The sequence below is a fragment of the Nomascus leucogenys genome, chromosome 3 (assembly GCF_006542625.1).
Source record: "Nomascus leucogenys isolate Asia chromosome 3, Asia_NLE_v1, whole genome shotgun sequence".
NCBI classification, from domain to species: Eukaryota; Metazoa; Chordata; class Mammalia; order Primates; family Hylobatidae; genus Nomascus; species Nomascus leucogenys.
This window is the reverse complement of record NC_044383.1, coordinates 132,208,133-132,235,148: the sequence shown is the minus strand read 5'-3', so window position 1 is coordinate 132,235,148 and position 27,016 is coordinate 132,208,133. Positions and strand designations below refer to the sequence as shown.

General features: G+C 35.4%; 1 protein-coding gene and 1 pseudogene across 5 annotated transcripts in view; both read right to left on the bottom strand.

Annotated features, from left to right (window-relative positions):
* GRM1 (glutamate metabotropic receptor 1) overlaps positions 1–27,016 on the bottom strand; it is a 410,692-nt gene that overhangs the window by 250,181 nt on the left and 133,495 nt on the right. For all 5 annotated transcript variants that reach the window (XM_003255843.2, XM_030809805.1, XM_030809807.1 and 2 more), the window contains one exon: positions 25,174–25,423. In XM_003255843.2, the coding sequence (XP_003255891.1) occupies positions 25,174–25,423 (250 nt within the window). The remainder of the gene's footprint in view (positions 1–25,173; positions 25,424–27,016) is intronic.
* LOC115834464 lies at positions 11,696–14,626 on the bottom strand (annotated as a pseudogene).

The window sequence follows — 27,016 nt, the reverse complement described above, 5'->3', positions numbered from 1 at the left end:
AAAGTTTATCCAGGGAAATGTGAGTGGAAGCTATGTAGTCTTTTCAAGGTAAAAATTTTTAAGGGAAATACTCTGACACATTCCTTTCCTGTCTCTACGTTAAAGAGCAATCTTGTTGATCATGAAGGCTTCATCAGGCTACATCCCTGCATGAGGATGAGACGAAGCAGAGCCCCACACACCTGAGATGATATATAACATGAAAAATAAATAAATATTTATCGATTTAAGTTTCTAGAATGTTAAGATTGTTTTTTAATGCAGCATAGCATAGCCTATCAGACTAATACAAGACAGAGAGGTATAGAAAATCTGTACTTTGCTTACCACAGGACTCAATAAAAATTTAGTTAATGGTATTGAATTCATGCCAGCATTTTAGCGTTAAGTAACAAAACTCTGATTCAAGGAGAATAAAATTTAGTATATTATCACAGCAGTCCATGAGGCCCATTCAGATAATCCACAGTTAATTAAAAAAAAAAAACAGAAAAAACATATCAGCCACAATTAGAGAATTTCTCAGTATTATAAACAATAGAACAATAGATTGTCTCAGAAGGCAGTGAGTTTCCAATCAAGCAAAAATAGAATAAACATGTTTGGGAAGTTGGAGAGAGAGTGCTTCTTCCGGAGAGAAATTAAGTGAAATGACCTTTATATTTTCTTCTGATTCAAAGATTCTGTGATCATAATTATCTCCCCCTCTGTCTTTTTCAAACTGATTTAAAACAAGTTAGGGAAAAACCAAGTGCCCAGGCTGGACCCAAGATTTATGATCATACTGTTAAACCTTTTTTTATCATCTGGCAAATGCTATTATATGTCCGAGGTGACCCATTTAAATATTGAATTCCTGGCTAAATCCAGCAGTGTTCCAGGTCCTACATTTTACAGTGCTTCAGGGTTCTCAGTGGGGAGGAGACCTAGTTAATTGCCCACTCCAAGTGTGATTTACAGACTAAGTGGCCTGCTTATTGCCGTAGTTCCTGAGATACATCTTCCTGTTTTCAGCTGTGTTCCTATCTTTACAGAAACTGCACAAAGAACTTAGAAAAATATGGGGATTAATGCCATATGCAAGAGATAGAAGTCAGGGTAGATATTGGAACCACCAACATTAGGAGTCAGACTAAGAAGCAGAAACTGATGAAGGAGAGAAACGTACCTGAATTAGGCAAGATAAAACCAAGCAATCAGCCTATACATGAATGTTCTAGAGGAGAATCGCAGAGTTACTTAAGAAAGACACAAAGAACTTTAAGATCATAATACAAGGCATGGAAAAGGAACATAGAGATCATCTATTCAGGCCGTCTTTTTATAGATAGAAACTAAAATTCAGAGCTGTGTTCCCACCCAGGTCCTAGTAGCTGATTTCAGGACTAGTAACTACCATTTTTATTTTACTGTGTTATCAGTTAATATACCTCCTCTTCTTCCATCACTTTATTTGACCCTCACCACAATCCTAAGAGCTGGGAAGTGGAACAGAAAATGATAGTTGTCTCCCAAAATTCATTTTCCTATTCTTAAATAATGAGAGTTCCTAGTTGGGCACATGGACAATCAAAAGAAAGAATAAACTCTTCAATCTCTCATGGAGCTAAATGTGGCATGTTATAACAAAGTTCTTGTCAATGGGATGTGAAGAGAACTGACAAATATGTAGAACTTTCATGTCCTTCTTTTAAAGGAAGGGGGTCTCCACTTGTCTCCTTTTCTCTTTCCAGTGACTAGACCATAGATGATATGGTAAGCCATCTTGAATCCTGCAGATGAGAACAACTCCAGAGAGGATGATGGAATGACAAATATGAAGGAGACTGAATCTTTAGAAGACCTCATGGGGTAGAGCTGTCCTACCAGCCCTTAACTGCCTGCCTCCAGATTGTTACTTTAGTTTCATTTCTACTGTAGTAACTAAATTCATACCCTAATTCTATGAATTCAGAACAAATTCATAGAATACCTGACAAATTGAACAAATTCAACAAATACCTGACAAAGCAGGTATTTATGTTACTAATTTTATGAGAAAATATTAATACCCAGTTTGTCTAGGATATTTGATCTTTGGTTAGTGTCTCTATTCAAAGAAAACATGAGTGGAATGTTTTATTGACTTAATCCCAGTATGTATGTCTTGTTTCATGTTGTAAACTACTGCATCTCATTCCACTCCAGAAAAAAAAAAAACAATAACTTGTATTCAAATCTGCAATGATGGAGGTAGCACTCCATTTATCCAACCTAAGAAGTCTTTCTGAGCATGTACTATGTATGGGTAACATAACATTTTAAGGCAAATTTATGTATGGTTTGCAAAGTACTTTATTTAAAGAGCATCAGGAAAGGGCACGTAATTGTTGTCATTGGAATTTTGCCTGTTCTCCTAATAAACAAGCAAATGAATGAGTTTTGAAGTATATTTCCAATTCAGATAACACTGCATGTACAGCTATAACTGACTTGGGGGGAACTGAGGGATGAAATTAGATAATTTCTTGCAATCAAGACAAATTCAAAAAGAAAAAGTTTCATCCACCTGTCGTTTAGAAATTCTACTAAAAATAACTCTAGACAATGTATTTCAAAGAGAAACAATTTGCTAGAGGAAAAAACAATCTACTAATCAAGCTTCTTGTCTTTCCTTCTTATTAATGAAATAAATCTGTTTGCAGACCCTGTGTTGTAAAAGCTTACAGTTCACCACTAAATAATTTTTAAGCTATATTCTATGTACATGAGATGTGGATGAAAAGGTTAACAAAATAGGCCAATAATTTTCATGTTATGTCCAATCCATTTCCTTTACTTTCAGTAAAATAAGAACGTCTTAGGTAAGCTATGGAAATGTTTGACATAACCTTTCACAACTTTTTTATTAATAAAATAACTACCCTTTCTCAATTGCTTTTCCTTTTTAATGATCTCTTATTTTATATCCCTAAAATTCCACTGCTGTGTGTTCCAAGAATAATCTTTCGTATGCTCTTATTAACTATATTGGTTTTATCCCGCTTATAATTAATAAATCTTATTGAAAAATGATTACTAATTGATTTTCATTGTTAATCATTCTGATCCCATATTTATTCACCTCTCTTTCTTACCTGGTAATAGACTCAGGCACTTAGTCCTTAGTACATTGACAAATGACAAGGAGACAAAAGTACCCTGCTTGCTAGTTATTTGAAAGAAAGGAGAAATTGACAGCTTGAGCTGTAATAATATTTTGAATCAACCTATGAATTTCTAACACTGTGCCATAATTCAGTTCTCTATAAATATTTTCCTTCTGAAGTCATTCAACAAAATATATTAACTGACTATTATATATCAACTGCTGTAGGTATATTCAAAATACAACAGTAATCATGGCAGAGTGAACATATATTCAATACAATAAGGAGTTAAGGACCTTGATCTTCTTTTTGAAATGTTCTTTTCTCACTTGAAGATTGAAAGTTATTTTGAGTTTTCTTCCTAATCTTGAATATGTTCATATCCTAGGATGGTGGCATAAGATATATTTTATTTAGTGAACTGAAGTTATCACAAAGACTTCATTATTTGGTGCCTCAAACACTTCATTTCTCACCATTACTCTTTGGAGAATTTGTGGATTTTTGTTGTGGTTTTTTTGTTTTTGTTTTTGTTTTTAAAGGTGGCAAGTTATGTGTGAACATTTCAAGTTTCCTAGCCTTTTTCTAAGTTCATTTTGTATTCACAGCAATCTCTTGCTGAAATGCATGTTATCCATGGGCACTGCAAATCTATTTATGTACCTGAGGTGTATTATTGTCAATTATCCTCAGTTGATAGGCAGTGAAAATAGTGTCATCTCTTCTTTGGCACAAATACTCCTCAGCAGAATTTCTCTTATAATTATATGTTTCATTATCCTACGGATTTTAAATGTGTTGAGGTTATTTCTAGTTATACTAAGATTATATCTCCTGCCATTATACCTACAGCTAACCAGAAAGGTCCACTTTTAAAAATATTCCCTGTAAGTGAGTTATTATTCAAGAGTCAACTTTGCTTAAAGTCACATATTAGAGAAGCACTACTTTATGAGATCATTTTAAACCTAAAGTGCAGTGTGTTAAAAGTAAAACCAGGCTGTGGGTTGGAAAGAGTAAACCATGAGAAGCTAATGAAAGTCCTATGAAGAAAACCAATTTTAATAAAGTTTAAGTTCATGACATTTGGTTGTTACAATCCCTTTGGATTTAGAAAAAAAAAAAGAAAAAAGAAAAATGATCAAGTTTGCAAAACCTATATGACAAAGAGAAGAAAAGATTTAGTACTTTCTTAAATAGAATAATCAGGAAGGAATTTCATCAACGATCACTCCACACAGTATATATTTCACACTTATTCCTCCAAGAGCTCTAACTTGCTTTGTATGTTAAGATGAAAAAAAAAGTTCCTCTGCTTTTAAAAGAGATAATCATCTAAGTATAACCTCATTATATAAAAATCAATTAAGATAACTTTTCATCTTGCATAATCAATAGAAATAAACCATATCTTAGTTTTACTTCATATTGTCAGTGAAAATAAACTATCCTTAATTGGAAAATATGGTACCTAACACTAGCAGCAACAAAATCTAGCAAATCTCTTATATGATTTGGTCTATAATATTAAAAGAAGTTAATATCTGCATAAAATAAACTTAAAGTTAAGAAATGATAGAAAAATACAGATAATCTTTTAAGACAAGTTTTTTGTTTGTTGGTTGGTTGGTTGGTTTTTTGGTTTGTTTTTTGATGAGTTGGGGTTTTGCTCTGTCACCCAGGTGATCACGGCTCACTTCAGTCTTGACCTCCTGGGCTCAAGCAAATCTCCCACCTCAGCCTCCCTAGTAGCTGGGGCCACAGGTGCACACCACCATACTCCAGCTAATTTTTTTCTTACTTTTTTTGGGGAGATGAAGTTTCCCTGTGTTGCCCAGGCTGGTCTTGAACTCCTGGACTCAAGCAATCCTCCTGCCTCGGCCTCCCAAGGTGCTGGGATAAGAAGAGTTTTTCAAACTCTTAAAAGATGAAGGAATAAAGAACAAAAATAAATTAAAGTTTCTGAGTTCTGGGCTGGGCGGGGTGGCTCACACCTGTAATCCTAGCACTTTGGGAGGCCGAGGTGGGTGGATCAAGAGGTCAGGAGATCGAGACCATCCTGGCTAACACAGTGAAACCCCGTCTCTACTAAAAATACAAAAAAAAAATTAGCCGGGCATGGTGGCGGGCGCCTGTAGTCCCAGCTACTTGGGAGGCTGAGGCAGGAGAATGGCGTGAATGTGGGAGACGGAGCTTGCAGTGAGCCAAGATCGTGCCACTGCACTCCAGCCTGGGCAACAAAGCGAAACTCCATCTCAGAAAAAAAAAAAAAAAAAAAAAGTTCTGAGTTCTAATTCTGGGCATGCTACTGACTCTACAATTTAAACAACAGGCACCCTGTCCTCATATAAATGAATGAGCAGAAAGTTCAATCAATTGACCCCACACTGATACCCACCCATTCCTTCTCCAAAGGCTTAGCTGGCTGGGGTCATAAGGTCATCTCTCTGCAAGCTCAAAGTCAAGATAAAGTCAAGATGAAGTAAAACTTCATCTTTTCCAGCAGGGGCATGGCATTTTAGGCAGTGGGATCTGAAAGGAATCTTGCTGTTTAGGTCTGGATTGCACTAATCAGTGTTAGTCCTGAGAACACATGTGCATGTAACAGTGTTGATTTGTTTTCTTCAATAAACCCTTTTCTCCCGATTTGTATATTTGAGATTCTCCAGTGGTTTATTGTCTGGTACTCTGTATTTCCTATCTGAAAATGGATTACTTCCAGGAGAAAAAGTCCATATGTCTGGATTCTGACCACTGTCTATTTCTCACAGGACTCTCTTCCAAGGCATTAAAATCAATTCCCATTCTTATACCACCAGCCCAGATTAGAGGCCTTGTTGTGGGTAGATTAACATTTTTGAATTAAATCACAGGGATGTTCCTAACACAGCTTCACCTTAGCAGTGCCGGCCAGTGGGTGATGTACATAATGAACAGTACACAAGTTGGTCTAGGGCAGATAGTCCCAAACATGAATATACAAGCATAGACATTTGGTATCCAAACAAGAATGGCTTCTAAATGAGAAATTTTTAAAAATACATAAAAATTAGATGCTCAACATCAACATCAGCAGGGATAAGTCATGTTGATAGAAGTTGAGCATCCCTAATCCAAAATCCAAAATGTCCCAAAACCTAAAACTTATTGAGCACAGAAGACATGAGATAGTGACACGTTTGCTTTCTGGTAGTTCAATGTACACAAACTTTGTTTCATGCACAAAATTATTTAAAATATTGTATGAAATTACCTTCATGCTATGTGTATAAGGTGTATATGAAACATAAATTAATTGCCATGTTTAGACTTGGGTCCCATCCCCAAGATATTTCATTGTGTTTAGAAAAAACATTCCCAAATCAAAAAGACATCCAAAATCCCAAAGCATTTCAGCTAAGGGATACTCAACCTATATGATATGATGAAAATGGCACTTTACCTCTGTGGTCTTAATCCCCCAAATCCATAACATCAGTCTACTAATGAGAAAAAACATTAGACAAGTGCTAGATGAGAGACATTCTACAAACTACCAGACCAGTACTCCTCAAAACTATTGAGGTCATCAAAGCAAGGAAAGTCTGAGAAACTGTCATACCCAAAAAGAGTCTAAGGAGACATGACAACTAAAGAGAATGTGGTATTCTGAAACAGAAAATGGACAGTAAGTAAGAACTATGATCTGCGGAAAACATAGACTTTTGTTATAATGCAGAATCAATATTGATTCATTAACTGTAACAAATGTACTCTACTAATAAAATATGTTACTAAAGCTTACTAAGGGAAATTGAGTGCTGAGTATAGGGGAACTTTCTTGACATATCTTAGCAGTTTTTCTGTAAATTTAAGAATAGTAAAACTCATCTAAAAAGTAAAATTTATCAAATTAATACACAGAATAAAGAGTTCTGTAGGCCTGTTATAAAAAATAATCTCTGCAGACCTATGATGAGCAAGTGCTTATATGATTATGAGATTGTGATCTTTCACAGGCATTTTTCTTGTCTACAATTTTAAAATGCATTTTTCAAGGCAGAGACAAGAAATGGTCAAACTCAAATTGGAAAAATGCATTTAATGAGAGCAACAGCAAAAGAAAAAAATTCAGTGAAGGCAGAGATGCCATTTAAATAATGATAACTGAGAAAGGAATGCAATTCATTTTTTTTCAAAACAGTACTCATAAGTTATCCAGCTTCAAAAAGTTGCAAACATGTGAATATCAGATTTTAGTGTGATATAAAAGCTCTGAAACTGAATGCCAGGAATTTAAGAACATTAAGAGTACAAAAAATACATATATTAAGCTATCAAAAAATCAAAGAGAGCCAAATTAAAAGAAACACACCTTTAATAATATCCTAGAGGAAAGAAGTGAAACTTAACTTGTACAAACTATTTTCAGAACACATCTAGCAGAAAGAGAATGAAAATAATCTAAAATTTTTAACTCAGCTTATTCTATTCTATTCTAGCCTGCTGTGAGTTGTCAGAGGAAGTCACTTTGGGAATACATGTCAGTTCTAGTTATTCCCCTGGGTTGAGATTAGGAGATCATATATGAAACAATGGACTTTATAAAGGTCAGACATAGAGGGCTCACTTAACTTTACTTTGCTGCTTCCTTTCCTGGTCCTCTGTTAGGAAAATAAGATACAAACTTGAAGCCAAATACTTAAGGCTTAAAGAAAAAAGGAAAGTTCAGGCTGAGTCCATGAGTCCATTTAGTAATACAAGGCTAAAATGTGTAGCTAATATATATTGGTCTAATGGCATGCAGGGGAATTCTGTTAAACATTTAAATTCCACTTTCTTCATAAAGGTCGCAATAGCCCTAATATGACAGATGTTAATACTGGTATCACTTTATAGAAAGGTTGAGTAACTTACTCAAGTTCTCTTAGTAATGAATGGGGATCTGGAGTTAGAATGCAGGTATTTCTATTATGGAAGCTAGTTAAAAATTATTCTATGAGTAACTATCTGATGTAATTTATTGCTTATTTAGATAAGTAACCTCGTTAAAAGATTTACTCCTCTTCTAAGAACTTATTGAATCAACTAATTATTTTGGTATAGAATAGTACAACCTCATTGTTGCTTAGAAAATATACAATATTTAATATATCTTGAAGGAAAACTTACAGACTTCTTTTTTCCTTTCAAATATTTTTGAGCTGTTGATTCTACAGGAAACAGAGCCAAGTGAACTAAACCAAAATTTTAGTGTATTAAGATCTCTGAGTCTTTATTACTGATTTCCTTACCTCAATTGACCAGAGAAGCTCATGGGGAGACATTCAAATTATAGCTATTCACTTTAATCCTCAAAAAAAGGTAAGACTATTAACAATTCTAAAACAGCAATTATAACACATCATGAGTTAAAGTCAAGCACATCAATAAATTTCCTAATTTATTAATCCCTTCCAGTTCCTAATAGGTGTTTCAAAACTTCTGCTTGACTATTGCCAGTTAAAGGATCCTTGCTGACACCTAGAGAAATCTATTTTATTGTTGAATAATCACAATTGTCAACATTTACTGAGAATTCATTGTGTATCAGGTACTGAACTGGACACATTATTTGATATTAAGAATTAATTGAATACCTATGAAGCCTAAAGCACTGTTGAAAGGGCATTAGAGTTTCAAAAGCTAGCTAAACAAAACCATGCCCTTATCATGATATTTTATTATTTAATCTTCAGAATAACTTAGGAGATAGTTACTATATTTAGTGAATTTTTGTCTCTCTTTTAAAGTGAGGAAAGAGGATTAGAGGTTTCCCCAAAACCACAATGCCTATTATAACATACAGGTTTAGACAACCGAAGTATTATTGTAAGCTCTGTGAAATACAACCAATATATTTTTATAACCTAATGTATCCCATACCCTATCATCTATAGGGAAGATGGTGGGCCTTTCTCAACTGGCTAGTAAGGTATAGCATATACATCTTTTTTTTTCCTTACCATATGAATTGTGCATGAAGACTTGAAAACTCCAGTTTGTGACTTTAAAAAGAAAAACTTCCAATGACCCAGAAGACGATATTTTGGATTTATGAGATGGATTCTGCATTTGTATTTATGTGTATTGTATTGTATTGTTTTATTTTTACTATTTACCATTTTGAAGGAAAAATGAGAAAGTCAAACCAACTTCTACAAAGTAAAATGCTCCTGTTTTTCATATACTGCTCCTCAAAGTCACATGGAAAATACAATAAACCCAGCAAAGAAACATCATCTATATAGACATGTCCAGACAACTGGTGAGAGGCTTTACCTGAAGCTTTTAAAATAGATGACATTTAAGGAAAGTAGAGGTTGTAACACGTATCTATTACAAGTCTCGAAAACTCAAGTGAGAACGCTAGCACAGGGGACGTATGTCCTCCAATGGTGTCATTGAAAAATTTTCATTCTGATTTCTGCTTTAACCTCATTAGCATAATAGCTTTAAAAGCAAGACTATAAAATGACTAACAGTTAAGCATATTTAATCAGAAAAAGTGATTTCCAAATGCAAATACTATGGGTCTGTTTCCACCACCATAATAGGCAGCCTCTAAGATGATCCTGCCTCCTTGTGTTCTTGTGCAATCCCCTCCCCTTGAATTGCTGGACCTAGTGACTTACTTCTAATGAATAGAATGTGGCAAAAGTAACAGGATGTCACTTCCACAATTAGTTACCAAAAGACTATGACTTCCTCCCCTCTCTCTCTTGATCTCTCTCTCTATCCACCCCCGACCTCAGGGAAGCCAGATCTCACCTGAGCTGGCCCCACACAGAGTCCACATGGCAAGAAACTGATAGCTCCAACAAACAGCCAGCAAGAATCTGAGCCATGGCAATAGCAAAGTGAATGAGTTTGGAAGCAAGTTTTCCCCAAATTGAGCCTTGAGATAATGAAATTTTGGATAGATGAAAACCATTTGCATTTCACAAGTCTTTCTCTACAGAAAGTCAGCCTCAGCCAAGACTTTCCTCTCTTTAAAGAAAATTCAAGGCACAAAGCCTTGGGGATACAAGTATAAACATTCCTAATCTAATAACTCAAAACATAATTAATAAGCTCTTGTTTATCTTTTGGAAATTATAAGCTTAATTAAGTGATTGTATAACAATATAAAATTTTCCAGTAGTATGTAGTGACCAAACTCAATACATTGATATAATAATTTTCAATATTCTACTTTGGCAAAACATGCCAGCAAACTACACATAGTATACCTCTTTACTGACACAATTTTTGCAATTCCAGCTCCTTCACACTTATCTAGGTTTGCAATCCCCACAGGCATGGACCAGAGTAAAATTTAAGAACTATATGATGTGCTATATTTGATGAGAAGGGAGAAAAAGATAATATTCATATTTTTCTATTAGAAAGGAATGCTAAATCCAGAAGCCCATAAAGTCATATCCAGTAGTTATTGTGTAGTGTTTCCACACATCCCTGAAGCTGTGTCTACCTTTAAAAAAAAATACTATGGCAATTTCTAGGGAATATACCTGTGTAGGGAAAATTTAACACTAGGAAAAAAGAATAAAAACTTCTCAAACTGAATTTTCAGGACATGATTTTTTTCAACTTTCAGTATTGTCTTAAAATGTGTAGAAACATCTTATCTCTAAGAGATAAGGCATCAGATAACAAGTAAGGATTCATCTTCTTCCAAATATGTGAACACACCTGACATAGACATAACTGAAACTACAACTCTGAGTAAGAACCTCAGGGAAGAGCCAGGTGTGGTGGCTCACACCTGTAATCCCAGCACTTTGGGAAGCAGAGGCGGGTGGATCACAAGGTCAGGAGTTTGAGACCAGTCTGGCCAACATAGTGAAACCCCATCTCTGCTAAATATACAAAAAATTAGCCAGGCGTAGTGGTGGGTGCCTGTAATCCCAGCTACTTGGCAGGCTGAGGCAGGAGAATCAGTTGAACCCAGGAGGTGGAGATTGCAGTCAGCCAAGATCGCGCCATTGCACTCCAGCCTGGGCAACAGGGCGAGACTCTGTCTAAAAAAAAAAAAAACCTCAGGAAAAAAAAAATATTCTGTGCAATTTTCAACCATTCCACAGCATTTAGATAAAACTCCGGAATCATCCATCCATGACAGAAGTTGTTTATTTTTACTGTCTAGAATGATTAAGGCAGTGGCTCTTAATCATTTTACTATTCATCAAAATTAGTTTATTCACAAAAAGGGATGGCATATGATAGGACTGGAAGAATCAAGAGTTTCTTTTTTTCTTTTCTTTCTTTCTTTCTTTTTCTTTTTTTTTTTTTTTTTTTTTTTTTTTGAGACAGTTTCACTCTTATTGCCCAGGCTGAGTGGAATGGCACAATCTCGGCTCACTGCAACCTCTGCCTCTCAGGTTCAAGCGATTCTCCTGCCTCAGCCTCCTGAGTAGCTAGGATTACAGTCATGCACCACTATGCCCAGCTAATTTTTTTATTTTTAGTAGAGATGGGGTTTCTCCATGTTGGTCAGGCTGGTCTTGAACTCCTGACCTCAGGTGATTCGCCCACTTGGCCTCCCAAAGTGCTGGGATTACAGGCATGAGTCACTGCGTCAGGCCGAAATCAAGAGTTTTCTAGTCAAAGAACTTGCATACTGCAGCACACCTGCTTCTGAATCCATTTATTACCAAAGTCCATCCAAACTTTTACCCAGCCATTCATTCGCTCACTCTCCTGGGTCAGAGGAAGAAACATCACCTCTCTTTTCAAAATCCAGCCTAATGTATTTATTTATGATCCTATCTCCCTGATCAACTTATCAGTTAGTGTTTCTCTACTCTTCCAAAACCTCTTTCTGTGAAAAGTATAAAGCGTTATATATTTTTCAATTTTTTTAATTTAAATAACATTAAATATGACAAAAACAAATTCTAGGACTATAAAAAAATACTGTTTTAATTTCAAACCACTAACCTACCCTCCAAGACTCATATGTTGCCTTGTGGAAATATAGTGCCCTCATCCCAACCCCACATTGAATATCACTGTGCTAAGACCTTTCTTGGCTATCCCTTACCTCATATAGCTTTAAGATTCTTACTGTCTATTAAGTTCTTCCCTCAATCTACCAATCTCTTAAGGCTCCCTCACTCCTTTACCAAATATTTCCTAGATACTGCTTTTTCCACAGAATATAACACCTATCCTCTCTTTGACCTTCCACTCAAAATAATAGCCAGTCAAAGATGTCCATGCCTAAATCTCTGGAACCAGTGAATACATTAGGCAAAGAGAAATTAAGGTGGTAGATAAAATAAAGGCTTCTATTCACCTGGTCTGAAATTAGGAAGAATGTCCTGAGTTACCCAGGCGTGCCCAATGTAAACACAATGATTATTAACAGTAGCAGAGGAAAACAGAAGAGAGAACAAGGGAGATGACAGTGTGAGGAAGACTCAGCCCAATGCTACTGGCTTGAAAATAGAGGAGGAAGGCTGTGATCCAAGGAATGTAGCATATTTCTACAATCCAAGGAATGCAGAAAAGGCATGCCAATATCTTAATTTTAGCCCAGTAACACTCATTGCAAACTTCTGGCATCCAGAGCTTTTTTTTTTTTTCTGAGCAAAGCATATCTTTAATAGTGACTGGAAGGAGAAGTAATATCTATGGTCTCTTCTGCCACCATCAAGCTCATGGTAGGACCATATTAACTTATACCAACAGATGCTTCTAGAAGCCATTTGGGTTTGCCACAGCAGGGAGTAAGGCATGGGAAAAGAAGAGGCAGGGCTCTATGCCCTATGATGGAGTATAGAGGCTGGTGGCTGGAAAAAAAACAAGAACAATAGAAATAAGGTCATTCTCTTTATGATGTCATGCCAAGCAGAAGACCTCTGAAAATTCCCCCAGTCATTAGAACATTCTTCTACACAAATGACACCACCTCCTCAGCTTTGCTGTTGACATCAGTAGGTATCTGATTGCTCTTATGGATCTTCAGCTGTTCTTTGGCTTTTTTCATGTCCTCCTCTAGTTGTTGCCAGTCATCTTTGATGTACTCAGTACGACTTGCAAGCCAGAGAAGAAAAAATTCACCACCCACTGCTGTTGTAGCCAATTTTCAACCTTTTGGAATATGAAACCCATGCACCATCCAGTGAAGCTTCCAATTAACAGCTGGGTTGCCACGGGACACTTTTTAGCCAGAGATCCAGATTCCTGTCCAAACAGCTTATTCCCCCATGGCTGATTTTGAGCAAATTCTGCAAAGTTTTCCCTCAAAGTGTCCTTGACTAGACATGGCCATTTCAGTGAGCTCATCTCCCAAAGACACATGCAGAGGATCTACACTGTAGGATGCAGAGTCGTGTGCAGTTGCCACGCCAGGTGGCTTTTGGCAGGCGAGGGCCCAGAACTCAATATTAAAATTTTGTATTTTTAAGTCATTAACCTTGTAATTTATTATAGTAGAAAATAGAAAATGAATGCACACTTCCTCTGCAACCTTCATCATGGTACCCTATTTACACAGGAGAGTACTCTTAAGCTAGACAAATTTTTATTTGAATATCTTTGCTGTAGTGACTAGGTAAGTGGCTCTGGATAGGTCATCAAACCTCTGTGAGCCATGGTTTTCTCATATATAAAATGCCCCTAGTACATAGCACAAATTCAAAAAAGATTATTTCAAGTGATTTCACACTGCAAAAAACAGACTTCAATAAAATAATCTACCCAAGATAAAAAATATAAACAATAACAAAATCAAGCCCCAGAGAAGAGGAATAAAATTAGTATCTGGAATTGTTACAACATATTAACAAAATTTCCAGTTTTTAACCAAAAAAAAAATGAGATATTTAAAAAAAAAAGTGTGACTCACATACATGCAAAAAAAAAAAAAAAGCAGGCAACAAAAAACTGCCTGTGAGATGGACCAGATGTCAGCTATAACAAAGTCTTAAAAGTATCTATTATAAATATATTCAAAGAACTAAGAAAACTATTCTTAAAGAAGTAAAAAAAGGATATAATGACAGTGTCTAATTAAACAGAGACTATCAATTAAAAGGCAGAAGTTATTAAAAAAACAAGAACCAAAATTAATTCTGGAGTTGAAAAGATAAACAAAATGAACAGTTTACTAGAAGGGCTCAACTGTAGGTTTGAACTGGCAGAAGAAATGCTAAGTGAATCAATAACGTTTACAAAACCCAAAGAACAGACAGAAAATAGAACAACAATAAAAACAAAAATGAACGGAGCCTCAGAGAAATGTGAGATACCTTTAAGTGAGTGTACCAACGTACATATAAAAAGAGTACCAGAAAAAGTGGAGAAAGATAAAGGAGAAGAAAAAATATTTAAAGCAATAATGGTTGAAAACTTTCCAAATTTGCTGAAAAATCTTTATCTACACATGCAAGAATGAACTCTAAGTAATATAAACACAAGAAGATTAAGGCTCAGCATAGTAAAAATGCTTATATTGGAATAAAGAAAAAATCTTGAAAACAGCAAGTGGAAAACCACTGATCATATAAAAAGAAAACCACAATAATATACAGAAGTAATCCCTTATGAAAAACAAAAGAGGCCAAAAGACAGTTGAATGACATATTCAACATGCTGGAGGGAAAAAAAATTTGCTAGCCAAGAATCTTATATCCAGCAAAAATATTTTTCATAATTAAAGGTGAAATAAAGATATCCTCAGATAAACAAACATTAGAGAAAGACAAATCAAAACCACATGAGATATCATTTTATGCTCACTAAGACAGCTATATAAAAAGGACAATAATGATAACAAGCCTTGGTTAGTATGTGGAAGCTTCACACATTGCTAGTAGGAATGTGAAATGGTAGCCTCCTGCCTTCAACAACTAGAACACGAAATAAAATATATGAACCAACTGTTATCAGACATTGTAAAAATGTCAATATAGGACTATAATTCTCCAGAAAATTAAAATCAAAGAGATGAACCAAATTGCCCATGTTACTGTCTGGTGGTAGTCTCTAAGCTGCAGAACAGGGAGGGGGAAATTCAGCAAAAAATAAGAAAACAGGAATCAGAGTTTGGGAAGGTTGAAGCAGGCAGACTTACTGGGACAGAGTACTGAAAAGGAGAAAAGTGGGTTGAAAAACAAATCTTTGGAGGGATTCCCTCCAGTCTTTAGCTAAGTTCTGATGTACACATATCTGAGAAGAAAATATCTAAGGCGGGAGAAAGACTTACTGGAAAACATAGAACAAACAAATCCTGGAACTTACACAACACTGAGAACTACACATACCCCATAAACTGCAGTGGAAAGCCTGCCTGGCAAGACAGAGAAGGACATTAAAACAACTACTCTAAATATGTTTTTATATATCCCAGAAGAATGACCATGTTAAGAAAAGAAGCAGAAAGTAAACAAAATACTCAGGTATAACTTCTAAAGATGAAAAATACAATATCTGAAATTTTAAAGTTACATGATGGGATTAACAGCAGATTAGATGTTGCAAAACAAAAGATCAGTGTACTCAAAGTTATAGCAATAGAAACTGTTGAAAATGAAAAAGAGAAAAAAGTGGAAAATAAATAAATAGATAAATTTTCTATGCAAAAATGTCTAGAAGTCAAATACATATAAATGGAATCTCAGCTAGAAAGAATATAACAGCAAACCAGAAATAATATTTGAAGAAATAATGACCATTTTTCCAAATTTGATCACTCTTATCTAAAACGTTCAATAAGCCCCAAGTCCCATAAATATTTAAAAACTACATCAAGGCTTATCATAATAAAATGACTCAATACTAGTGATAAGGAAACATGCTTAAGAGCATTCAGTGATAATACATATTAGAGAAACAAAGGTAAAAATAAGTACAGCAGATTTCTCATCAGAAGCTATGCAAGTCAAAGTATAATTAAGTAGTATCTCTAGAGTATTGAGAGTAAAAGTCAACTATCAACCTAGAATTCTATACTATGGATTTTTTTTTTCATTAAGACAAAATTAAAACATTTGCAGGCAAAACAAAAAGTAGAAGAAAATTTGTCTCAGTAGATAAACCCCACAAGTGATGTTAAACGAAATTCTTTAGGCAGAAAAAAAATAATCCAGATGAAAATATGGATTAATACAAAGGAATGAAGAAGGTCATAAATAGTTTTTATATTGGTTAATATAGAAGCTAATTTTTCTTATTTTTTATTTCTTGAAAGATAAGTCACTAAGCAAAAATAACAATGTATTTTGGGTTTAAGAATAGATATAGAAATAAAATATATGTTAACAATAGAATCAAAAGTCAGGGAGAAATAGAAATTTACTACCATAAACTTCTTATATCATATGTCATGCAGTATAATATTCTTGGGACATGGGCAATAACAAAGTAAAGAAGTATATTTTAAACCCTAGATCAACTATTCATAAAATAATTGTCATAGCTAGTAAGCCAAAAATAGAGATAAAATGGAATGCTAAAAATTCAATTAATCTAAAATAAGAATATACACACACATATATTACATTATTTTTAACAAAATGACAAGTTAATTTAGTGAAGAAATAATATTTCTTTCAGTAAAATATTCTCAAACGACTGGGATATTCTTATATAAAAAGAACATTCACCTTATGTCACAACATATACAAAAATTAGGTCCAAATGAGTCATATATCTAATATGAGAGAAAAAAGTACAAAACTTTTAGAAAAATGTTTGTGACCTTGGAGGAGGTAAAATATTTTTGATAGAACACAAAGAGTATAAACCATAAAAGAAGAAATTGATAACTGCACTGTTAAAATTCAAAATGTTTCATCTTCCAAAGACACTCAGCAGAATAAAAATTTCAGATATATATAGAGAGAAAATATTTATTATACACATATATGATAAATCACTTGTGTCCAGAAGTTATAAATAATGAGAAGATAAACAACCTGAAAATCCAAATGGACATAGATGTGTAGGATATTTCACCAAAAAAGATATTAAAATGTTAGATAAGTACATTGAAATGCTCAACATTATTAGTCATTAGGAAAATGCAAATTAAAACCACAAAGAGATGCCACGATACACCCACTGGAATAGCTAAAAGTAAAAAGACTGACAATACTATTTTGGTGAAGATGTGGAGGAATTAGAACTCTCATACACTGCTGGTGGAACTGCAAAATTATACAGCCACTTTGGAAAATAGTCAATTTCTTATACAGTAATTGACAAGGTTAAACATACACTTATGACCCATAATCTCACCTCTAGATAGTTCCTAAAGAGAATTGAAAATACATGTCCACACAAAGACTTGTACAAGAATGTTCACAGCAGGATTATTCAAAATAGTTACAAACTAGAAACAATCCAAATGTCCATCAATAGGTAAATGGATAAGCAAGTTGAGATATATCTATGCCATGGAATACTACTCAACAATAAAGAGGAAATTAGTAATATGCCCAACAGCATGAAGGAATCTCAAAAGTATTTTGTCAATTGAAAGAAATCAGACACAAGAGACTACATTCTGTATGATTCCTTCTATATGAAATTCTAGAAAAAGCCAAAGTGTAATACCGTGGTTGCCTGTTTCCAGGGGTTGCGGAGGAGAGACTGCAAAGCAGTACTAAGAAACATTGTGCAAGTGTTCCACATCATGATTGCTTTGGTGCTTATGTCACTGTATAGTTATCAAAATGCATCAAATAAACACATAAAATTGGTAAATTTAATAATGCTAATTTGAAGAGCACATATAAATTCCTAAGTCCCTTCCCCAGCATATTAAACTGGAATCTGAAGAAGGTGGAGCCCAAAAGCTAAAGGTTTTAAAACCTCCCCAGTTTTATGATGTAGACAGATAAGTGGTTATGGAGAGGGTCTAACTTGAGGAACAGTTCAGTCATCAGACCCCATTCTGGTAATTAGCAAGAGATAGTTCATTGGTAGGCCCCAGGCAACTCTAGACTCATAACCTTGAGTTATGTTTAAATGCTCGTACTTTGCAATTTGATTAGTCAGAAAACTGGAACATGACTATGTTTTCAGAGGGCAGGTCAGTAGGCCAATTTGGGCAGCAGGAGAAGACACCAACACAGGAAATAAAGAGAACTGCAAATTATTTTTTACTACTCCTACTACTATTTACTAATCTCAAACGTATCTGTAGTTTAAGACAAAAATCTTGAAAGCAAGTAAATTTCACGAAAGAAAAAAACAGAGCTGAAATGGTAGAATAATGGACAATAGAGTTAAACTTTCACTTTGTCTTCCCTTTCAAATATGCCCTATAAGCAGTTCATTCATAATGAATGTCACATGAGTGCAAATCCCTGATCTAGGCATCATAAGGTAGTGATTCTGAAAGCTAATTCATCAGAGGGGGAAAATAAAAAAAGAAATAAGATCCAAAGTCCTGACCAAGAAATTGTATTGATGGTCTAAGGTGAGATCAGAGAATCTATTTTTAAGTGTGTCTGCTGATTCTGATTTAAACCCAGGTAGGAACTGCCACAAGTGCTACAAGAACATATTAAGATAAATTCCATATTGTCTCTGATCAGCATCAAAGACAAAATGAGCTGAATCATAATGATATCCTTCTCCATCTATTCAAATTGGGTAGTGCCATACAGATGCAGACAGCACCAGAAATCCTTTTCCTCAACGTGTTAATACCCTAAAGGCAGGTAAAGACCATGAAAGTGGAATCTTTCATATTTCAGATGTCCGGTATCTGAAACATGAGACTATAGGTCTTAGAATATAGGAAGGGTTTAAAATTACCAACTTTAAGGTAAATCAACCACCTCAGTTGTTACGGAAATCCTGAGCAATTCTGTGTCAGAGATCTATACTCATGATACCTGTTGATATTTTACAAATTATATTTATTCTCCAGAGTATTCTAAACAAAATTCCTTCTCCTTCCCAAGCAATATTTCTCAGTCTTTTTCTAGCAGTGTAATTTTCCACAAAGTTCTCATTAATCTGCCTGTAGAGCAGGAGTGTTTTAAGAAAGGTATAGCCTGTCTGCAGGTTTGTAATCATTTCCTGCCCTTGGGAGCTGAGAAAAGGCCAAGTCATGTATCTGTAAGTCATGACCATTATGCATCAGAAAATGCTTATCTGCCTTGCTGGCCTTCTGATTATAATCCATTTTTGGAGATGTCACACTTCAGTGAAAGTCCACGTTCTTTTTAAGATAAAATTTTTGCAATTTTTCCTGAATGCTGCAAACTTTAGATTTTTCCCCATTTTTTTTTCCATAGTGGAAACATGAAAGCTAAAATAACTTTTATTTTTAAAAAGTATATGAAACATAACACCATGGTATATAATCTTATATTTCAAGGATATAGAGGTCACTTTACCAAATGTGTGTTCTGAAAGAAAAAGACCCCAAAAGTTACACAGTAAAAACCAAGTATTTTATTTGCTTTTAAATGAAACTGTAGTCTTCTTTCCAAATAAAGCAATTGCTCCATTTCAACCATTTTTTACATGTGTGTTTGATGTGTTTGTTGTGTTTCAACCAAAAAAGCATGAGATTAAAATTTTCTTGGATCAAGTTTTAGCTAAAGGGCTGGGGGTGGTGTTTCTCTGCAGTGAGGAGTGATAGAAAGTTGGCCTAATGAGTGAGAAGATCACAGAGTTGCGAGAAACAATAGATAAAACAGCACACACTAGTAAGGGACAAGCAATTGAAATGCAAGAACTGTAAAAAAAAATAAGATGTAGTCATAATCCAGTAAAAAGGGCTAGCAAATATATAAATAAATATGGTACACCTAGCATGTCTAGTCAAAGACTCCTAACAAGGCAGAATGTGAACTTACAGTAAAGGCTTCCCAAGATGAGGAAACCAGGGTGGAGGCTCAGGATAATGCCAACACTAGGCAAAGGACTAAAGTCAGGAGGCTCTCACTCACCCCGAAAGAACAGTGTGTCTTTAGGGGAGCTAAGGTACCCTCAAGGGACCTACTAGTGAGACCCAGTGATGACTCACCAGGCAAGCAGGCATTTTGTGATTAGACAAATAAGACAACCCAAATGGGTTGTTGTTCCAATTTTACAGATGAATTGTGGAGATACAGGCTGATTGAAGAGCATCAACCCTTACCAAACCAGGTAAAATTTACTGATTCTAGACTATCAAAGGGAAATCAGGGGTCACATAATGAGGCTACATGCTCTCTCTACTAGCTACCAAGCTTTTTGATGTAGTTATTAAAAAGTTATCATACCAAAACACTATACTAAGCATGAAGGAAAATAAACAACTGTATAAAACTTGGTTCCTACAGTTGAGGAGGTTACAATTCAATACCTATATATGTATATGATAATATGGTTCAGTAGTAAGTTTGAATATTGACTCCACCACTTATTAAACTTAGGAATTTGGAGTGATTATTGAACTTCTCTGCTTTTCAAGTCAACCTTTCAGGGTTGTTGTTGGAACTAGAGACAACATATATTAATAGCCTAGTACCTAACAAACCCTCAATAAATGGTAGCTATTTTTTGTGCTCATACACATAAATTATTCTCAGTTTTACTTTCTTCAGATAAAAAAAATTAAGAATTAGAACAGATCCATCAGTTTACTATCAGACTTTTAATAATCATAACTTAGAATTTTAGAGAAATAGCACTCATTCCAAGCTGACTTCTACATAAATATAGTTCTAAAGATAAAGCCTGGTGTGCAAAGAGAATGATATTGTAAAGTCTCATTTCATAAAGAAATGAGCTGGAAAGGAGGTTAAATGAGTTATCCTTTAATGAATTATCATAGGAAATATTTAAAACTAAGCATGAAATAAAAGAACGCAAAGAAATAAAGAATAACTAGAAATGTAAAATAATTTTCTCATGGGAGATACTTTAGCTGATTTTCCCAAAGAAGGTGACTCTAAACAGTGAAATAAATCTCTGAAAGAGAGAGCAAGTTAAAAGCAAACTAAGATTAATGCCAATATCTCTTAAACAAAACAATCATGGCAAAGCTAGAACTCTTATCTCATGTTTTGTTTTGTTTTTCCATTACCCCACAAACTTACTAATTAATAGCACAGATTCTGATGTTGCAGTCCCTAAGTTCAAATCCCAGCACTGGCACTGCAGCACTTTTTGACAAGTTACTGTACTCTATACATTGAAAGGGGAATAATATTAGTACCTATCTTGTCACATTGTTGTGACAATTAAATGAGTTATGTGCAAAGTTCTTAGAACAGTGCTTATATATAGTAAGTCCTAAACAGGTATTATCAGACGCAGGTGCATCATCAGCATCACAATCATTATTACAATTATTATTATAGTGAGCATAATTCTGAGAAGCATCTCAAATAAAGCTTTCATGGAGACAAGAAGAAATTATTCTTTTGCACAATGATTAACTTGATTGTGATTAGTTAATTTGCTGGTGAGAATACTATGCCAATTTATTCAAAGTCAAAGGTTTGATTCTCCCCTGGGTCTGCTGGCTATATTCCATAACAACAGATTTATCCTAATACTGACCAGCTTATTCTATGAATTCTGGTTTTAACAAAGTGGCTGGTGAGAAAATTGATCAGCCCAAATTCATGAATAATATTAGATAAATCTATAAATACATCCCTATTGATCTTAGATTAGTCATATTGTCTTAGTATATTATAAATTCTAGGACTGGAAAAATGTTTAAAGATGACATGGAGCCAAATATTTTATTTTTATAGAAAAAAATAGGCTCCAAGACAAAAAGCTACCAAGTAAATAAGATCACACAATTGCTTCATGGCACAGCTAGAACTCTTAGTCCATGTTTTGTTTTGTTTTGTTTTTTCATTGCCACATTTTTTCAATATATAATATTTTTATTTTCTATGAGAACTTCCTTTTTTAAAAGTCTATTTTTCTATCAGTATAGTTCATTATTCCATTCTAAGCAACTCATTCCAAGCGGTGAAATATGGAGCTTTGAAGGCCTTTGTAATGACTTTGTTATGAAAGAAATAGGGGGTCATTTTAAGGCATTAGGCATGTAAGGTGATGAGTGACATTACTTGACTTAATTTTTTAGATCATTTTGCCTTCTATGTTAAGACTAGATGGCCAAGAGGTCCAATTCTGAGGTTATCACAATAAGCCAAGAGAAAATGATCGTGGCTTGGACCAGGATGATAGTAGAGGAAGTGGTGACAAGTTGTCCACATCTGAATATGTTTTGATGGTAGTGCCAAGAAGTGTTCCAGACACATTGCATGTGAAGTGTGAGAGAAAGTAACAGACATGGAGATGAGGGCATGTAGGTCTTCAATTAAAAAGTCCTAATTTTTTTAACCAAATCTCTCCTGCTGCTATCTACAGCATGATTTACTATATGAAAAGAACTTCATGACCACCTACACAATGCCCTCTTGTGAATCTGGCAGTAGCCAGAATCATACCATGTGTTATGAAAGAAACCAAACAATGGCTTCTGATCTCAAAAAACTTCAACATTTGGTAGATAAAATCCCTTAGAAAGGGAGGGAGATATATTTGACAGCATTACTAATGTATCTAGAAGTTGCAGCTTGAGGTTAAACTGTAGCCATTCTGGACATGTCTGCTGAAATGAGGGAACCAAGCCCACCACATGTCCATTGACATGAGTGACAGAGCAGCATTTAGGACAGAATCCATCCCCAATAAAGAGAGGGAATCAGCCACCTGAAGGGAAGGCTAATTATAAGGATGGCATCGTCTCACTATTTGGCTCTGTCCCTAGCTCAGCTCCTTATAAACTCATACCTGGATGTCAGGGAAGGAAGAGAAAATTGTGAACAAAAAAACTTTAAAGGCTGCTTTCATTAAAATTCTCTAAGACTCGAGATTAAAAGCCAACACCATTTTGATAGACACTCGTGGAAAGTAGCCCAGAAGAATAGAGAGACACTTTCCTTCACTTGGCAAAGAGTATGGTATAGCTTTGTCATCTCAATGATTCCATGCATCAGTGACCGTAACTATTAGCACAGGAAGCAGTGTCCTCAGAAGCTCAGGTGTTCATTGCGACAATAGTTCCCTTGGATATGTCAGTGGAATCCAGCAGAGGTGGGGCAGATAAGAGGAATAAAAGAGGTAGACATCACATGTAGCTGACCTCTTCATAGACAAGCATATAAACAAACACATGTGAGACTCTCAGAAATACTTGTATGAGTTCAATTGCATTATTAGGAGGTAAAATAAAAGAGCTAGAAAGACTTAAGTTGCCATTATCATTTTTGTCCAGCTCATAATGGTGACAGGATACATTTTTCACATTCCAATTACACACCACACAATTTTGTGTAATTATGTTTCATAATTAGGTAGTCTATATGCCCCGAAGCTCACAGGTTTCCCACATCTTTTCAATATCTCCAGAACCCAGATAGATAGCCTTTTTTGAGGATATTATAAAAAGAATAAATTCTGCAAAACAGACTATTATTGTTTTGTAAATTATAAATATGAGAATTTTTTAAAAACAAGCAACCTTCCTAAAAGCAGTGATGTTACAGAAGCAATGGAAAGGACTGAATGTCTGGACACCCTCTGTCCTGGTGCATATATTACTCCATGTAACATTTCAACAATACTGCTTACCTTCTTTTCACTCCTAAAAGAAATAACATTTCTTATTTAAACACTCCTTAGAAGACCTGCTTTCTTATGAACATTTTAATGGCTTCCAAAAACTGCACCATGTTGAAGACGCCAAGTTGACTCTGTGTGCCAGTATGCCAATTTTGCCCACATTTAATAATTATCTTAATCATGAATTACAATTTGACCTTGACTCCACACCTCCTCATGCTTGGAGAGTATCTATGTTTCTTTATTCATTTATTTGTATTTCTATCCTATTTTCTTTTAAAAAGTCCCTGAAGTGTCTTATACCTCTAATTCCAGGTGATGGCAAAGTTAGTGTTACTAGAATTGCAGTCATTATTATAAACACAAGGACAAAAGGGAAAGGTCCAGTGAGCATGTCCACACCAGTACTACCCAGCTTCCAAGAGCAGAAAATCAGTGGTTGAGGCTCTTTAATGGGTGTGATATGATTGTAGTGTGCCCAGAAGAAGAGATGGGAAGAGACAAAGAGATTCGGAAGATGAGTGTGATAGGGTTGAAGATCAGTAAAGATCAGGTAAACTCAGTAGGTTCCTGGGGAAAATTCAGCAGGTTATTTAAGCAATATTAGAAGCTGGCAAATTAAACAAGATATCTGTTAGGTCAAAAGCCCTGTGAAAAATCCAGTGATGATGACCATCTATTGCCAAACAAGTACGCATGATTTAGAAAGAGAACAGAAATTTTGGGAGCCACCACCAGCAACTCCAGAAATCACATGCAGAAAGCATCAAAATTAGCTATCTCATAAATGTGACAAGACGATATATTATAAAATTCCACAGTTCCGTTGCATATCTTCACTTGTCTTTAGCCAACTCTGTAAATTTCAAATATTAAAACATATTTTCCATTTTCACTGCTGTCCTTTATCCACTGATATCTCAATAAGATGCTCATGTTTAGGAGGTAGGAAGACATAAGCATCAGCTTAGGTGTGGAGAAAGCAAGTGAAACGAATAATTCTCCAGATCAAGACATATTCTGCCAAACAGCTTTCCATCTTTTTTTCTTCTGAAAAAGTATCAATATCTTGTTATATGCTGCTCTGCTCTTGTTTTCCTTTCTTTCCATTTTTTTTTTTTATAGTTAAGGTCTCACTCTGTCACCAAGGCTAGAATGCAGTGGCACCAATCATAGCTCACTGTAACCTCAAACTCCTGGGCTTAACCAGCCCTCCCTCCTGAGCCTTGTTCTGCTGCTGTTTAGCAGGAAGATGCCAATATTCACATTATCAGTGAGATCCAGAACTAATGTTCAGCTCAGCACTGCACATCTCTCCCACTTTGGAGTTAGCAAGTCTAGTTTTGTGAAAGCGAGCATATGTGTTTCAAAGTGCGTGTGTGCATGTGTGTGTGTGTGTGAGAGAGAGAGAGAAACTTACCTTCCAATGAGTGAGAACTCGCCCACGACGCCAAGGCGCCGCATGGCGCTCAGGAGACCTCGCACTGTCATGCCTTCGCAGAAGCAGACCACCACTCTGGCCTTGGGAAGCCTCTCTCGGAGTTTGCGCAAGAGTCGGTCAAAGCTCTTCTCCCCAGCGTTGCTGTAGATTTTGTCAGAATGGGCGATGCAGAGGCCTTCCTGGGCAGCCAGCTCTTTGAAAGCGTCCATTCCGCTCTCCCCATAATTCCCTGTCCAGAAACAATCAGCAGATGTTCAAGACAACTGTGGCAATAACACTACTTACACAATGGAATAACAACTTGTTAGTCACAGGAATGGAGAGAACGGACTTGCCAAATACTTTGTAAATATGACTGAGACTGAAGGAAGATCTGGATGGATTAAAGAGAGCAATCAAATGTAACCAGACAATCAACTCTGTGGAAATAATGAGAGACGATCTGAGCTAGGGAACCTATAATGAGACATGTTTTATAAAATGAAGGATTGCTGCCCTATATTACAACCATTATTAATAGTTCTTGTCCCAGATTTTAACCACGTAGGAGAGATCAGTGCATTGGACTAGGGAGGTCAAAGGAGCACAAAGAGAAGCTCTGTTTATTTGAGGACTTGCTTCAGCTGGCTGCCAGGTTAAGGGGCAGACACTCTTGGTGACATAAAGCCCTGCAACATTTCCATGAAGAATGAGTAAGCAAAATAAATGGAACACCTGGCCAGGCCAGAGATCAGCAGACCAGAAACAGCTATAGGGCTTTGTCAAAATTCACCATCCTCTGACAAAGTGATGGGATTATGAGAGGTTTGTGTCTTATATTTTGATTTTTGTTTTATAGCATTCTTGTAATAAAATACACTTCAAAAAACTGAAAAATCATATAAATCAATGAGATAAATATCAAACTTTACAAGTTCCCTGTCTCTCTATTCCACTGATGATTTTAGCCCCCATTTTATGAGCCTCTGTGTCTCTATACCTCTCCCGAAGTTTGAGGATTTTCACTTGTATGTGGATGATACATCTGATACCATGCCCTCACGATTTCTCAAACTCTCCCCTTCCACTAATGTTTCCTGTAACCCACACATGTCCAGGGTCACACTTCTGACCTTGTTATCACAGATGTTTCTAATACCTCTAAATGTGGATGTCAAACATCCGTCTCTGCTACCTCATCTTATCATACAAACTCATATATTCTACTACCTCTACCGCAGCCCTTCTTCAACCTCATCGAAATTTCAAATCCATTAACCTTCCTATTTTTTCCTTCCATCTTCCCTCTTGTTTCCTTCTTAGCCCAGCTTAGATTTCATAGTCTACCTCTTAATTGCTTCTTGCAAATTCCTTAACTCTCTTATGTTTTCCTGACATTAATGCTAGTTAAACCCAACCATCTGCCTATTCCATGTCTACACCTGAGCACCTAAATATGGCTAAAAAAGACACAACCTTGCTGAATGGTTTTATTTAAAATTCATCAGCACACATACCAAAAGGGATACTCAACAGTGCAAGGAAATTATACTACATCAACCCTGTAAGTAAATTTTCTTACAGAAGTAAGAAATTATTTCATTAATTATTAAATATTAAATATTTCATTAATTATTTCATCCTTACTCTTCTGTCTTCAAATTTCCAAACTACCAACACCATTCCCACTCCCCATTTTGGCTTGGTCATCATTTCATATTTCAATAAGAACATAGAAACAGTTGATCAAAAACTAGCTTTGCCTCCCACTACAACATTTATAAACATTTTTTCACTGGCGTTTATATTATCTATCAATCTTTCTGTTGTAAATTTGAAGTGT